Source organism: Elephas maximus, chromosome 20 (assembly GCF_024166365.1).
Source record: "Elephas maximus indicus isolate mEleMax1 chromosome 20, mEleMax1 primary haplotype, whole genome shotgun sequence".
Taxonomy (NCBI): Eukaryota; Metazoa; Chordata; class Mammalia; order Proboscidea; family Elephantidae; genus Elephas; species Elephas maximus.
The window spans coordinates 77,991,535-78,007,164 of NC_064838.1; the positions used below are offsets into that span (position 1 = coordinate 77,991,535).

General features: G+C 36.9%; 1 protein-coding gene across 1 annotated transcript; it reads left to right on the top strand.

Annotated features, from left to right (window-relative positions):
* Positions 1-12,693: 12,693 nt before the first annotated feature.
* On the top strand, positions 12,694-13,608 carry LOC126064175 (olfactory receptor 8K3-like). Its single transcript, XM_049862897.1, has one exon. It carries the CDS (start codon positions 12,694-12,696, stop codon positions 13,606-13,608), a length of 915 nt encoding a protein of 304 aa, XP_049718854.1.
* Positions 13,609-15,630: the final 2,022 nt, after the last annotated feature.

Genomic DNA, 15,630 nt, shown 5'->3' on the forward strand with positions numbered 1-15,630 from the left:
TGGACAGGCAATGGGGAGATCAGAGCTCTTTTGCACTGCTGGTGGGAATGCAAAATGATACAACCATTTTGGAAAACCACATGGCGCTTCCTTAGAAAGCTAGAAATAGAAATACCACATGATCCAGCAATCCTACGCCTCAGAATATACCCTAGAGAAATAAGGGTCATCACATGAATAGATATATGTACACCCATGTTGATTGCAGCATTATTCACAATAGCAAAAAGATAGAAACAACCTAGATGCCCATTAACAAATGAATGGATAAACAAGCTGTGGCACATACACACAATGGAGTATTACGCAACAAAAAAGAACAATGATGAATCTGTGAAGCAACTCATAACATGCATGAAGCTGGAGGGCATTATGCTGAGTGAAATAAGTCAATCACAAAAGGACAAATACTGTATGGGACCACTACTGTAAAAACTCATGAAAATGTTTACATTCAAAAAGAAACGGTATCTGATGGTTAAGAGGGAGGGGAGGGATGGGGATGGAAAAACACTTAATAGACTACAGACAAGTAGTAACTTTTGTGAACGGTAAGATGGTACACAATACTGGGGAAGCCAGCACAACCTGTACAAGGCAAGGTCATGGTAGAGCCACACACATCCAAACCCCTGAGGGACGGGATTGCTGGGCTGAAGGCAGTGGGGACCGCGAGTTTGGGGAACATCTAGCTCAACTGGCATAAAGTAGTTTATAAAGAAAATGTTCTACATTCTACTTTGGTGAGTAGTGTCTGGGTTCTTAAAACCCTGTGAGCGGCCATCTAGGATACTCCACTGGTCTCACCCCTTCTGGAGCAAGGAAGAATGAAGAAAACTAAAGACACAAGGGGAAGATTAGTCCAAGGAACTAATGGACCACATCTACCATGGCCTCTACCAGACTCAGTCCACACAACTAGACGGTGCCTGGCTTCCGCCACTGACTGCTCTGACAGGGATCACAACAGAGGGTCCCAGACATAGCTGGAGAAAAATATAGAACAGACTTCTAACTCAAAAAGAAAGACCAGACTTACTGGCCTGACAGAGACTGGAGAAGCCCTGAGGGTATGACCCCTGGACACACTTTCAGCTCAGTAATGAGGTCACTGCCGAGGATCACCTTTCAGCCAAGGATCGAACAAGCCCATGGAACAAAAGAAGAATAAGGGGGTGCACCAGCCCTGGTGCAGGGACTGGGAGGCAGAAGGGAACAGGAAAGCTGGTAATATGGCATCCAGGGTTGAGAAGGGAGAGTGTTGACATGTCGTGGGGTTGTTAACCAATGTCATACAACGATATGTGTACTAACTGTTTGATGAGAAACTAGTTTGCTCTGTAAACCTTCACCTAAAGTCCAATAATAATAAAAAAAAAAGACTTCTATTTTAAAAATGAAATGTTATTCTTTCAAAAAAAAAAGTGCTGTGTTGGAGGCAAGAAAATATGAATCATTATTTTTTTTGTTAGGTGCAGTCAAGGCAATTATGACTCACAGCAACCTATGCCAGAGTATAAATGCCCCATAGGGTTGCCTAGGCTGTAATCTTTATGGATGCAGGTGACCAGGTCTTTTCTCCCCAGAATGGCTGGTGGGTTCAAACAGCCAACATTTCAGTTAGCAGTGAGTGTTGGAATATTGCACCAGCAACACTCCTTTCATTATAGAATAGACAAGTAAACAAATATACATATATACATATAACCAAGCCAAATCCATTGCCATCAAGTCGATTCCAACTCACAGCAACCCTATAGGACATAGTAGAACTGACCCACAAGGTTTCCATGGAGCGCCTGGGGGATCTGAACTGGCAACTTGTTGATTAGCAGCTAAACTCTTAACCACTTTGCCATATACATACAATTATATGGGACAAATAAGCAAAAAAAAATTGATACAGTACAAATATTTACAATGACAAAATGCAGCAAAAACATTTACAGCACAGTAAATATATATTAATAGTTAAGCATTACACACAAAATTCCACATTCTTCAAGGGTGTGTTGGTACGGTAGAGCAATATGTGAAGTACAGCAGAACATGTATGAAGGTGAGAAAGAAGTTTCGGAATGAAAATTGGACAGAATGAAAAAACTTAAAATAGTGAAATAAAAAAAAAAAAACAACAAGCAAAAAACCTAAACAGACAGATGATGGCAATTGACAATGAAATGAGAAGCAACGGTAACATTTCTGTTCCTGAGATCAGAAAGAAAAAAAAAAACCCTGACAATGTCTACAACAGTAACAACAGCCAACAAGGAAGTGATACCTCACGTATGCACAATGCATTACTTTTATTCCCTTCAAATCTTTTAAATAATGCAATGAGAAAGTGTTTAAGTGCTCTTTCATAGTGTCACCCATTTGAAGAGACCACTCTGCAAATTGGGGAATATTGATAGCTTTGTTTTATAGATACGATAATTTAATCCCGACTGCTGGGTGGGGAAAAAAAAAAAAAAAAAAAAAACTGACAGTGAACAAAGAGTAAAACGAAAGAACGTATGAAACAGATACAGACATGCATACCCGCTGCGTGAAGAAAAACTTGCTCACAGGTGAATACAAATTGTCCTGGACAATTAACAGAAACCCCAGATATTTTGTTAATTTCAAATGCTTCAGGAACAATCAACAAATTGCTTGGCATCTCCTCTGGGAGAAAAAACCTTTAAATTGTTCTCACCAGGCCATGTTAAGAAGCACATGGGCAAGTCAAGGTAGAGGCTTCATTACAGGTAAAAAGATAGACAATTTCCATACTTTACTAATATCCAGAAGGTTTCAGTGACACTTGCAGGGTCCCACCTTTACTCAATGGCAAATTCACTGCAAACCATAGGATTTCAGATTCAGGTCTGTGTGCATTCTACTTTTCAATGGTGCCTAAGGCTAGGATCTCTCTGAATTTTTTCTTCATATAATTTTTTTCAAATATTTTCACTTTGTTTCAGAGGCTAAGTGCTCATAAGCACCCTTGAACGATCATTATTATATGGCTAAATAATATTTTTACCATATAAAAATAATTATATGAGTAAAAAAACAAACAAGAAACCAAACCAGTTGTCCTGGAGTCAATTCTGACTCATACGCATTCCACGTGTGTCAGAGAGCTGTGCTACATGGAGTTTTCAATGGCTGTGACGTTTCACAAGTAGATCTTTCTTTCTTCCAAAGAGCTTCTGAGTAGACGCAACCCTCCAAACTTTGTTAGTAGCTGAGCGCTTAGCCATTGGTACCTCCCAGCTGGCCAAATTATGTGAATAATAGAGCCCAAATATAAAGGTAAAGTAAGTATTAAAAACATACTGCAGCAGAATTATGAAGCTGCAGGTATTCATTCTCTAGTGTTGATGTCCTTTCAAATCATTAATTACATAGTGGCTCTCACCTATTTTTAAAACCAAACCAAACCAAACCCAGTGCCACAGAGTCGATTCCAACTCATAGCGACCCTATAGGACAGAGTGGAACTGCCCCACAGAGATTCCAAGGAGCGCCTGGCAGATTCGGACTGCCAACCCTTTGGTTAGCAGCCCTAGCACTTAACCACTACACCACCAGGGTTTCCTAGGCTACTGTTAAGTCCCTCTCAAACACAATTTACTAATTAATGCATATTTAAGTAATTGTATAAATGTGCATTTTTACTAATCTCTTCATGAAAAAACCTATTTCTGTCTTACACCCCATGTTGAGATGTGGAAAACAATTTTTTGGAGTTCAGGAAATTTTTAAGCACCCAGTTTTCTGATGATGATGATGGCGTAATATATACCATGTTATTCAATTTCCGGTGGAATCTGGCAGAAACATTTTTTTCAAAGAGTTTAGCTTTATGAAATAAGAATTAGATACTCAACAAAGATACTAAACTACAAAATTTAGTTTGGTGCACTCCATAGAACTCCAAAGCTGTTGAGAGAAAGTCCTTTTATCTTTCCTGACCTAATAGAAAAATCTTTATTTATCAATGCAAGTACTTTTTTTCCTTCAGCCTTTCATCATTGCAACTAAACAAGATTTATATTGCTTTTATTGCATTCACTGAAGACAATCAATTTCTTAATTGTAATACCTACTGATACCCAATCCAATATATATATATATATATATATATATATATATATATATATATATATATATATATATATTTTAATTTATTGTGCTTTAGGTGAAATTTTACATAGCAAATTAACTTTCCAATCAGTGATCCCTAACACAAATTGTTTCATGGCCTTGGTTTCAATGCCTGCAATGTGTTAGTTAGCACTCTCCCCATTTCCTCTCTTCATTCCCCATTTTTATTGGTCCTGTTTCCCTGTCCCTCCCCGTCTTGTCATCTTTGGTTTTGGTCAAGTGTTGCCTTTTTAGTCTCATATAATTGATTGCTCTAAGAAGCACATTCTTTGGGGATGTTATTGTTGATTTTATAGCCCCAGCTATTGTTTGACTTAATGGTGGCCTCCTGGAGAGACTGGAGTTCCATGTTATAAGATGGTCTTATGGCAATAGACTTGGAGGTTCCTCCAATCTCTTTTAGACCAGTAAACCTGGTCTTTTTTTTTTTTTTTTTTTTTAACTTTGATCTAAGATTTTTACCCATTCTACCTGGGTCTTTCTATTGAGACCCTGGTCAGAGTGGTCTGTAGTGGTAGCCAGGCACTGCCTACTTCTTCTGGTCTCATTTTAAAGCAGTTAGTGGCCCATAGGGGCTATTTGTCCTTAGGACTAATTGCTTCCTTAAGTCTTTGGCTTTCTTTGTTGTCCTTTACTCCAGGTGGGAAAAGACCAAAAGTTGCTTTTCTGTTATAAGCACTGAGTGTGCATAGGGAGGAGGTAGGGTATCAGAGGGCCAAGACCATATAAGCCATGTTTTATATGAGGTAGCGTATTTTCCCTGTAACCATTTTATAATATAATATGATAATATTGTATTTTTCTATTTGCTTGATTATTCCTGACTCAGAGGCTGCTGGTACTGATACTTGTAAATAGTGTCATTTCAAACCATTAATTCCTTTACCGTAAACCCCCACCCTCGTCCTTTTCTGATATTTGTTCGTTTGATTTGATTGTTTGTTTAGCCGATGACTTATTAGGTGTGTGTAGATATATTTTAATTTCAATGTACTTATATTTATATGCATTGTGTGCTATATAGTAGTTCAGAGAATTACTTGGGTCCTTAATGTACAGAAGGAATTAAAATAATATCCGAGAATCCATGTATATCCTATCAATGCATTTTTCTCTATATTCTTGTGTAAGATAGTGATTTTAACTTATTTTTCCTTTAAACTAGAGGATCTGTTTATCCAAAAGGAATTGTTTAAGGAAACTTCATTATCTAAAATTAATGAAAGTGACCTGATATTTTCCCAATTTTTGCTCAAATTTCCTCTCATTGTTTTAGGACCTTCCATGAGCAAATATATCTGATTTGTTACAAACAACTTAGTATATGTTGTTGTTCAGCGCCATCGAGTCGGTCCCAACTCATAGTGACCCTACGTAAAACAGAACGAAACACTGCCAGGCCCTGCGCCATTCTCACAATCGTTCTTATGCTTAAGCCTACTGTTGGAGCCACTGTGTCAATCCATATCATTGAGGGTCTTCCTTTTTTTCACTGACCCTCTACCAAGTGTGATGTCCTTCTCTAGGGACTGATCCCTCCTGACAATGTGTCCAAAGTGAGACTTAGTCTCGCCATCCTTGCTTCTAAGGAACATTCTGACTGTACTTCTTCCAAGACAGATTTATTCATTCTTTTGGTAGTCTATTGTATATTCAATATTCTTCTCCAACACCACAATTCAAAGGTGTCAATTCCTCTTTGGACTTCCTTATTCATCTTCTAACGTTCACATGCATAGAAGACAATTAAAAACACCACGACGTGGGTCAGGTGTACCTTAGTCTTCAAGGTGACATCTTTGTTTTTTGACACTTTACTTTTTTTGTATTGTACTTTAGATGAATGTGTACTGACCAAACTAGTTTCTCACTGAACAGTTAGTACACATATTGTTCTATGACACTGGTTAACAACCCCACGACATGTCAACACTCTCCCTTCTCAACCCTGGATGCCATATTACCAGCTTTCCTGTTCCCTTCTGCCTTCCAGTCCCTGCCCCAGGGCTATTGCACCCATTTAGTCTTCTTTTGTTCCATGGGCCTGTTCAATCCTTGGCTGAAGGGTGATCCTTGGCAGTGACCTCATTACTGAGCTGAAAGTGTGTCCGGGGGTCATACCCTCAGGGCTTCTCCAGTCTCTGTCAGGCCAGTAAGTCTGGTCTTTCTTTTTGAGTTAGAAGTCTGTTCTATATTTTTCTCTAGCTATGTCTGGGACCCTCTGTTGTGATCCCTGTCAGAGCAGTCAGTGGCAGAAGCCAGGCACCGTCTAGTTGTGTGGACTGAGTCTGGTAAAGGCCATGGTAGATGTGGTCCATTAGTTCCTTGGACTAATCTTCCCCTTGTGTCTTTAGTTTTCTTCATTCTTCCTTGCTCCAGAAGGGGTGAGACCAGTGGAGTATCCTAGATGGCCGCTCACAGGGTTTTAAGACCCCAGACACTACTCACCAAAGTAGAATGTAGAACATTTTCTTTATAAACTACTTTATGCCAGTTGAGCTAGATGTTTCCCAAGATCTTGGTCCCCAAAGTCCTCAGCCCAGCAATTCTGTCCCGCAGGGGTTTGGATGTGTGCAGTGCTACAATGACCTTGCCTTGTACAGGTTGTGCTGGCTTCCCCAGTATTGTGTACCATCTTACCGTTCACAAAAGTTACCACTTGTCTGTAGTCTATTAAGTGTTTTTCCATCCCCATCCCTCCCCTCCCTCTTAACCATCAGATACTGTTTCTTTTTGAATGTAAACATTTTCATGAGTTTTTACAGTAGTGGTCTCATACAATATTTGTCCTTTTGTGATTGACTTATTTCACTCAGCATAATGCCCTCCAGCTTCATGCATGTTATGAGTTGCTTCACAGATTCATCATTGTTCTTTTTTGTTGTGTAATACTCCATTGTGTGTATGTACCACAGCTTGTTTATCCATTCATCTGTTGATGGGCATCTAGGTTGTTTCTATCTTTTTGCTATTGTGAATAATGCTGCAATCAACATGGGTGTACATATATCTATTCATGTGATGACTCTTATTTCTCTAGGATATATTCTGAGGCGTAGGATTGCTGGATCATATGGTATTTCTATTTCTAAGGAAGCACCATATGTTTTTCCAAAATGGTTGTATCGTTTTGCATTCCCACCAGCAGTGCCTAAGAGTTCTGATCTCCCCACAGCCTCTCCAAAATTCGTTCTTTCCTGTTTTTTTGATTTGTTCCAGTAATGCCAGGGTGAGATGGTGTCTCACTGTGGTTTTGATTTGCATTTCTCTGATGGTTACAGATGCTGAGCATTTCCTCGTACGCCTGTTGGCCACTTGAATGTCTTCTTTGGTGAAGTGTCTGTCATTTCCTTTGCCCATTTTTTAATTGGATTGTGTTTTTGTTGTAGAGGTGTTGGATTTTCTTATAGATTTTAGAGATTAGACCTTTGTCTGATTTGTAATAGCCAAACATTTTTTCCTTGTCTGTAGGTTCTCTTTTTACTCTTTTGGTGAAGTCTGTTGATGAGCATAATTGTTTAATTTTTAGAAGATCTCGGCTATCTGGCTTATCCTCTGGAACTTGTGTGTTGTTGGTTGTGGTTTGTATCCTCTTAATGTTGTGTGTTAGGCCCTCTAGCATTGTCCCTACGTTTTCTTCTATGAGCCTCATGGTTTTTGGCTTTATATTTATGGCTTCGATACATTTTGAGTTAGTTTTTTATATGGTGTGATGTATGGGTCCTGTTTCATTTTTTTGCAGATGCACATCCGGTTTTGTCACCACCATTTGTTAAAAAGACTTTCTTTTCCCCATTCGATGGGCTTTAGGCCCTTGTCGAAGATGAGGTGACCATAGATGGATGGAATTACAACTGGGTTCTCTATTCTGTTCTATTGGTCAATGTATCTGTCCTTATACTAGTACCAGGCTATTTTGTCTACCGTAGCTGAATAGAAGGTGCTGAGGTCAGGTAGTGTGAGTCTTCCTACTTTATTCTTCTTGAAAAGTGCTTTACATATCTGGGGCTTCTTACCTTTCCATATCAAGTTAATGACAAGTTTTTCCATCTCTTTAAAGAATTTTATTGGTATTTGGATTGAGATTGCATGTATTTGTAAATTTTGGGTAGAATTGTCATTTTCACAGTGTTGAGCCTACCTATCTATGAACATGGTGTGTTTTTCCATTTATGTAGATCTCTTTTGGTTTCTTACTTTGGTGTTTTGTAGTTTTCTTTGTATAGGTCTTTTACATCCCTGGTTAGATTTATTCCCAAGTATTTTATTTATTTAGGGGCTATTGATGGTATTATTTCCCTGATTTCCTTTTCATCGTTCTCTTTCTTGGTGTATAGGAATCCAACTGAGTTGTATGTTTATCTTGTATTCTGCTGAAACTTCCTGTTAGTTCCAGTAATTTATTTGTGGATTCTTTTGGGTTTTCCATGTATACTATTATATCATCTGCAAATAGCACTTCCAACACAATGTTAAATAGGAGTAGTGATAAAGGGCATCCTTGTCTTGTTCTGGTTCTCAAGGGAAATGTTTTCAGCCACTCTTCATTAAGAATGGTGTTGGCCATTGGTGTTGCATAGATGCCATTTATTATGTTGAGGATTTTCCCTTTTTTGTTTTATACCTATTTTATTGAGAGTTTTTATCAGGAATGGTTTTTGGACTTTGTCGAATGCCTTTTCTGCAATGGTTGAGTTGATCATGTGATCATATTCTTTCCTTTTATTTATGTGCTGGAACACATTGATTGATTTTCTAATGTTGAACCATCCTTGCACAGCTGATATGAATCCTACTTGATATGATGCTGAATTCTATTGGCTAGAATTTTGTTGAGAATTTTTGCATCTATATTCATGAGAGATACTGGTTTGTAATTTTCTTTTCTTTGCAGCGTCTTTGCCAGGTTTTGGTATCAGGGGTGCTGGCTTCATAGAATGAATTAGGGAGTATTGCTTTTTTCTCTAAGTTCTGAAATAGTTTGAGTTGTACTCCATAAGCTCTTCTCTGAATGTTTGGTAGGAATCTCCAGTGAAGCGACCTGGGCCAAGTATTTTTTTGTTAAGAATGTTTTATTTATTATCTTTTCAATCTCTTCTCTTGTTATGGGTCTGTTTGGATTTTCAACATCATTTTGCGTTAGTTTGGGTAGGTTGTGTTTCTCTAGAAATGCATCTATTTCCTCTAGGTTTTCAAATTTGTTGAAGTATAATTTTTCATAATACTCTGTTATGATCCTTTTTATTTCAGTTGGGTCTGTTGTAATGTTCCCTATTTCATTTCTTTTTTGGGTTTTTTGGCCAGTTGTTTGTTGATTTAGTTGATCCTTTCAAAGAAGCAGTTTTTGTTTTTGTTGATTCTTTCTATTGTTTTTCTATTCTCTATTTCATTTATTTCTGCTCTGATCTTTATTATTTCCTTTTTTCTGGTGGCTATGGATTTCTTTTACTGTTCTGTTTCTATTTGCTTCTGTTGTGCAGCAAATGTTTTGATTTTATCCCTTTTTTCTCTTTTGATGTGTGCCTCTTTTGAATCTTTTGATATAAATTGACATCTGGCGACTGCCTTTGCTAGGACACAAAAGTTTTGGTATGATGTGTTTTCATTCTTGTTTGATTCTAGGAACTTTTTTATTCCATCTTTGATTTCTTCATTTACCTAGTGGTTTTTAAGCAGGGTATTATTCATTTTCCATGTAATTGATTTTTTTTCTCCTTACTCTTCCTGTTATTAATTTCTACTTTGATGGCATTGTGGTCAGAGAAGATACTTTGTATCATCTCAATATTTTGGATTTTATTGAGGGCTGCTCTGTGGCCTAAGATGTGGTCTAATCTGGAGAACATTCCATGTGTGTTGGAAAAGAATGTGTACTTTGCAGCTGTTGGGTGGGGTGTTCTACATATGTCTACGAGGTCAAGTTCTTCTGTATCTTTCCTTTGTTTCTTTCTAGATGTTCTGTCTTTTACTGAGAGCAGGTGGAGCTGTCAATTTCTCTTTTTAGGGCTGTTAGAGTTTTTTTTTTCTCTTATGTATTTTGGAGCCCTGTCATTGGGTGCATAGATGTGTATTATGCTAATTGTTCAAGATGTATCATCTCTGTAATCGTTGTATAGTGCCCTTCTTTGTGTTTTATGTTGGATTTTGTTTTAAAGTCAATTTTATCTGAGGTTAGTATTGCCATTCCTGCTCTTTTTGGAACTTATTTGCTTCATATTTTTTTTTTCCATCCATTGATTTTAATAAATTGACTTCTTTGTTTCTGAGGTGTGTCTCTTGTAGACAGCATATTGATGGATCCTGTTTTTTATCCATTCTGTCACTCTGTGTCTCTTTATGGGTTCATTTAGGCCATTTACATTCAGTGTGATTATTGATAGGTGTGAGCTTATTGCTGTCATTTTGTAGTGTTTTTTTCTTTTTTGTGTGGTGCAACATTTTCTTTGCTCCTCTTACTCTCCTGTGCTTGCTTCTTTTTGTTTGTGAACTTCTTTTTCATTTCTTTCATTTCTGAGATTTTTTTTTTTTATTTAGACTTTATATTTTTCTTCTTTATTTTGATGAGTAGGTTTGTTAACTTTCTTTGAGGTTACTTTCAAATTTAACCTTATATTCCTAGGCTTGAAGCAGTCTATTATTACTTGATATCACCTTGCCTTCCTCTTCATTAGAATGTTCTATACCTATATCATTTATTCCCTCTCTTATTTTTCTGATGTTGTCGTTTTCAGATTGTTTGGCTCTGTTTTAAATAATTTTTCAGGTCTCTGCATGGCGCTTACATGGAACCATGTGTGCTGGAAATTCCACTTTTCACCTCGTTAATTCGGTCTTTTGCTGCAATTTGTCCAATGCAATGCATCTTTTGATTTTGTCACTGTTGCTTCCATGAGTGTTGATTACAAATCCAAGTAAAATGAAATTTTTGACAATTTCAGCCTTTTTTCCATTTATCATGATGTTGCTTAGTGGTCCAGTTGTGAGAGTTTTTGTTTCCTTTATGATGAGGTGTAATCCACACTGAAGGCTGTGGTCTTTGACCTTCAACAGTAAATTCTTCAAGTTCCCTTCACTTTCAGTAAGAAAGATTGTATTGTCTGCATAGCATAGATTATTAATGAGCCTGCCTTCAATTCTGATGCCCCGTTCTTCTCCAGATAGTCCAGGTTCTCAGATTATTTCCTCAGCATACAAATTGAATAAGTATGGTGAGAGGATACAACTGTAACACACACTCTTCCTGAGGAGAGGAGATATTTTAAGTAAATTTATATTAAAATATTTTAAGTTAAGTAAAAAATATGTAATCCAAAAGACTGGCACACTGATGGTCCAATTTTAGTCATGGAGTCGAGGATGGGGTAGGGAAAGGCTGGGTCAGTTACATGGATAACACACTACTCAAGGTACTTGTCATCGTCACCCTGACATAGAAGTTAAGTCACACAGGAAGAATTTACATACACATATGTAAAGAAAACTCCTTTCAGGCAGTTAACTGTCATCATTTTTAAAACAAGAAAAACACTATTTACTTGATATTTGAGAACTATTTCCCAATACCATAAGCACACTGAAACATTTAATCCTCATTTATCTATCCAGCAACCCTGAGAGGACATGGTTATTCTAAAGATCTGGATAAAGAGATTAAATATCTTATTCAATAACCCACAAGTTGAGATATAACTGAGACTATAACTGCATGTGTCTATCACCTGGGATATTTCCCTGTATAAAGACAAATAATCCCCACCACTATCTATTAGATTTTTCTTGTGTTCAGTACTTGTCAAGTGTGTTGTTTCAGTCTGTACAACCTATGGCACAAGAGTTTTTGTAGGGCTATGTTTTGAAGTAAAGCATATTAAATATTTCCACACATTTTAGGAATTTATTCTTTAAAATTTTTATGATGTAGTTAACATGTGTATTATAAGTTTTAAATGCCATTATATAAATGACAAACAGAAACTTTAGTAACCATTCATACATCTAACACCTATTTTATTTATTTATTCTTAATTCATGTATGTACATGTATATGTGTATATGCATGTGTATATATACATTTAAGTACATGTATATTTAAATGTATATGTATATATATGAGTGTGTCTATATCGCAGTTTCTCCATTTCAGCTCTATTAACATTTTGGGCTGAAAATTTTGTTACTGTGGGGAGCTGCCTAGTACTTACTAGAATGTTTAGTAACATCCAAATCTCTATTAGATACTAATAGTACACTTCTCCTAGTTGTGACAACCAAATGTCCCAGACATGGACAAATGTTCTTTGGGAAACAAATTTTCCCCAACTTATAAGCAGTTAGCTCTCTCTTTCTCTCTTCCATCCTCTTTCCTTATCCTTCTGTCTCTATCTGTATATGTTGTTTTACCTATATTAGAAAGTTTGGATTTATCTAATTTATTTAGTATACTGGCTTTATATACTAAAAATCTACCAGATGATACTACATAAAAACTATTGACTATTCTGATGTCTTTATCCAGAATAGGTTTCCTGATGGAACAAGATGGACAAACACAATCTAACAGTGCTGAATGAATTCATTCTGATCGGAATAACAGACCGCCCAGAGCTGCAGGCTCCATTGTTCGGGCTGTTCCTCATCATCTACATGATCTCAGTGGTGGACAACTTGGGCATTATCATTCTCACCAAGATAGACTCCACACTACAAACACCCATGTATTTTTTTCTGAGACACCTGGCTATCACTGATCTTTTTTATTCAACAACTGTGGGACCCAAAATGTTAGTAAATTTTGTTGTGGATGTAAGCATAATTTCCTATTACTTTTGTGCTACACAGCTAGCTTTTTTTATTTTGTTCATAGTTAGTGAGCTATTTATTCTGTCAGCAATGTCCTATGACCGATACGTGGCTATCTGTAACCCTCTGCTCTACACAGTCATCATGTCGCAAAGAGTGTGCTGGGTGCTGGTTGCAAGCACCTATCTCTACGGCACATTTGTTTCTCTTCTCATCACCATAAAGATTTTTAATTCATCCTTCTGTGGCTACAATATCATCAATCATTTCTACTGTGATGTTCCACCCTTTTTCTCCTTGCTCTGCTCAAACACACATGAAATCGAATTGATCCTCCTTGTCTTAGCATCTTTTGATTTTACTTCATCCCTCCTGATAGTTCTTGTTTCTTATCTGCTCCTTCTTATAGCTATTCTCAGGATGAACTCAGCTGAGGGCAGGTACAAGGCCTTCTCCACCTGTGGATCCCACCTGACGGTTTTGGTATTGTTCTATGGGCCTTCAATCTTTATGTACATGCAGCCCATGTCCAGTCACTCTTCTGACACTGATAAAGTGGCTTCCGTATTTTACACCCTGGTTATCCCCATGTTGAATCCCTTGATTTATAGCTTGAGGAACAAAGATGTAAAATATGCCCTACTTAAGACATAAGCAATGTATGTTCTAAAGTTTGATATACTATATGATTCCTATAAATTACATTTTGTACTTCAAACCTTGTGTGTGCCACCAACAGGAATAGCAATTACAAATATATTCAACATATATTCAACATATGTTTCTGTATAGCCTTCTCCAAGTCAGTTATTCTTCTAAGTGCTGTAATGCATTGATGAACAAAAGAGTAAATATACTTTGCATTCCTTGAAGGGGAGAGATGGATCACAAACATAATAAGTAAATTTTATAGTACAGAAGAATGTGTTGGATGCCTGTGGCACAGTGGGTAAAGTGCTTGGATGCTAACTGAAAGATCAGTGATTCAGAACTACAAGCTTCTCCAACAGCAAAAGATGTGGCAGTCTGTTTCCATAAAGATTTACAACTTTGGAAACTGTCTGAGCACCATGAGTTGGAATCACCTTGATGGCAGTAGGCTTCGCTTTTTGCATGAAATCAGGCAAGGAGAGTGGCTATGCTGAGTGGGAAAATGTACAAGTTACAAAAGTGGAGTTACAGTGATCCTGGTGTTTTTTTTTTTTTTTTTTTAAACTTTGCACGGTCATTATGTGTTTTTGTGTATGTTTGTGTAAGACCTTGCTTTCTGTTTTAGCCTTCATAATTTTCTGAGATGGTTATTATATTTGAACTGGTTTACAAGGAGTCTCAGTGTATAATAATTTGAAGAACACTTTTATCTGAATTTGCTCAAATGTCCCCCCCATTTGAAACCTTGGAGATCCACTCTTTTCTCATTAATGCCTTTACTTTCACATTTTAATCCATTAACTCAACATACCTTGCGATTTAGCAATCCACAGATTCAGCTCTCCATCTGACTTTGTTTCATTAGCCCAGTTTGCCCAAATCAGAAAATACACCAGTTATGATAAATTTCTTGAAGCCAACCATAGAGTCTCCCAGGTTAAGAATTCTTTCCCCACTATTTGTTCCTATCTAATAATTATATGTTTTTCATGGGTTGTAATCTTTTCTTATCTTTATGAAAAACTTTTTTTTAAATGGTTGTTTAATATTTTTTTTGTTGTTATTTTCCTGCATAACAGGATATTCTATGATGAATTAAATTAACTGCCTTCTTTTGCTGGTTTGGTATTCCTTAACTTTTGTCAATATTTATTATGGAATACATTTTTATTGATTTTTGTTCACCCTATTTTGAGAAGAAAAAAAAAATGAGTTAATTCCACAGTTTGTAGCATGCTGTATTTCTAATTCAAGTAAGGTCTGTTAAGTGGTAAGGATACAGTTATCTTGCCTTATGGACATAGTAGCTCCATGTTACTCATCAAATTTTTCCATAGGTTTTTGTTTTTTTCTACTAAAGTTTCCAGAATTTTTTTGAAGCTACTGGACTCTAGGTGCCCTGGTGGTTTGTGCTTAAGTGCTCCGCTGCTAACCAAGACATCATCCCTTCAAACCCACAAGCTATTCCTTGGAAAACCTATGGGGCAATTCTGTCCTTTAGAATCACTATGAATTGAAAAAAAAAAAACTGAAGGTCACCTAACGAGAAGATAAACAAGAGTCTAAATCATTTTCTTAGTTCACAATCATGAAATAAAATCCCGTGTGTAGCAATGAAATTTGAATAAATTGGTTAGTTGAAATATGAGAAAAAGATGCATGCTATATTGTCATGTGAGCATAAATATTTTTAAAGGGCTGAAGCAGTTAGGAGGTTAAGATGGTGATGAGCAATACCAGGTAAAAATATTTCACATTGTTTAAATGTTATATCATAGTTTTTCTTCAGGTTTTAATTAATTCAATCATCACAATAGTCTGTGAGTTACGTTCTATTTATATTTACATTGCTGGATTCCCTGGAGAAAGGCTAAGCCAGTGGAGAGCTGAACACAAATGCTATGAGGTAGGAAAATCTCAGCAGTCAAGTTACAGGAGGAATGATATTCTAATTTCTAGCATATGGGAATGGTGCTTCCTAGAACTTTGAGTTGCCTGTCCTTCAGTATAACACGTGGTTTTTCT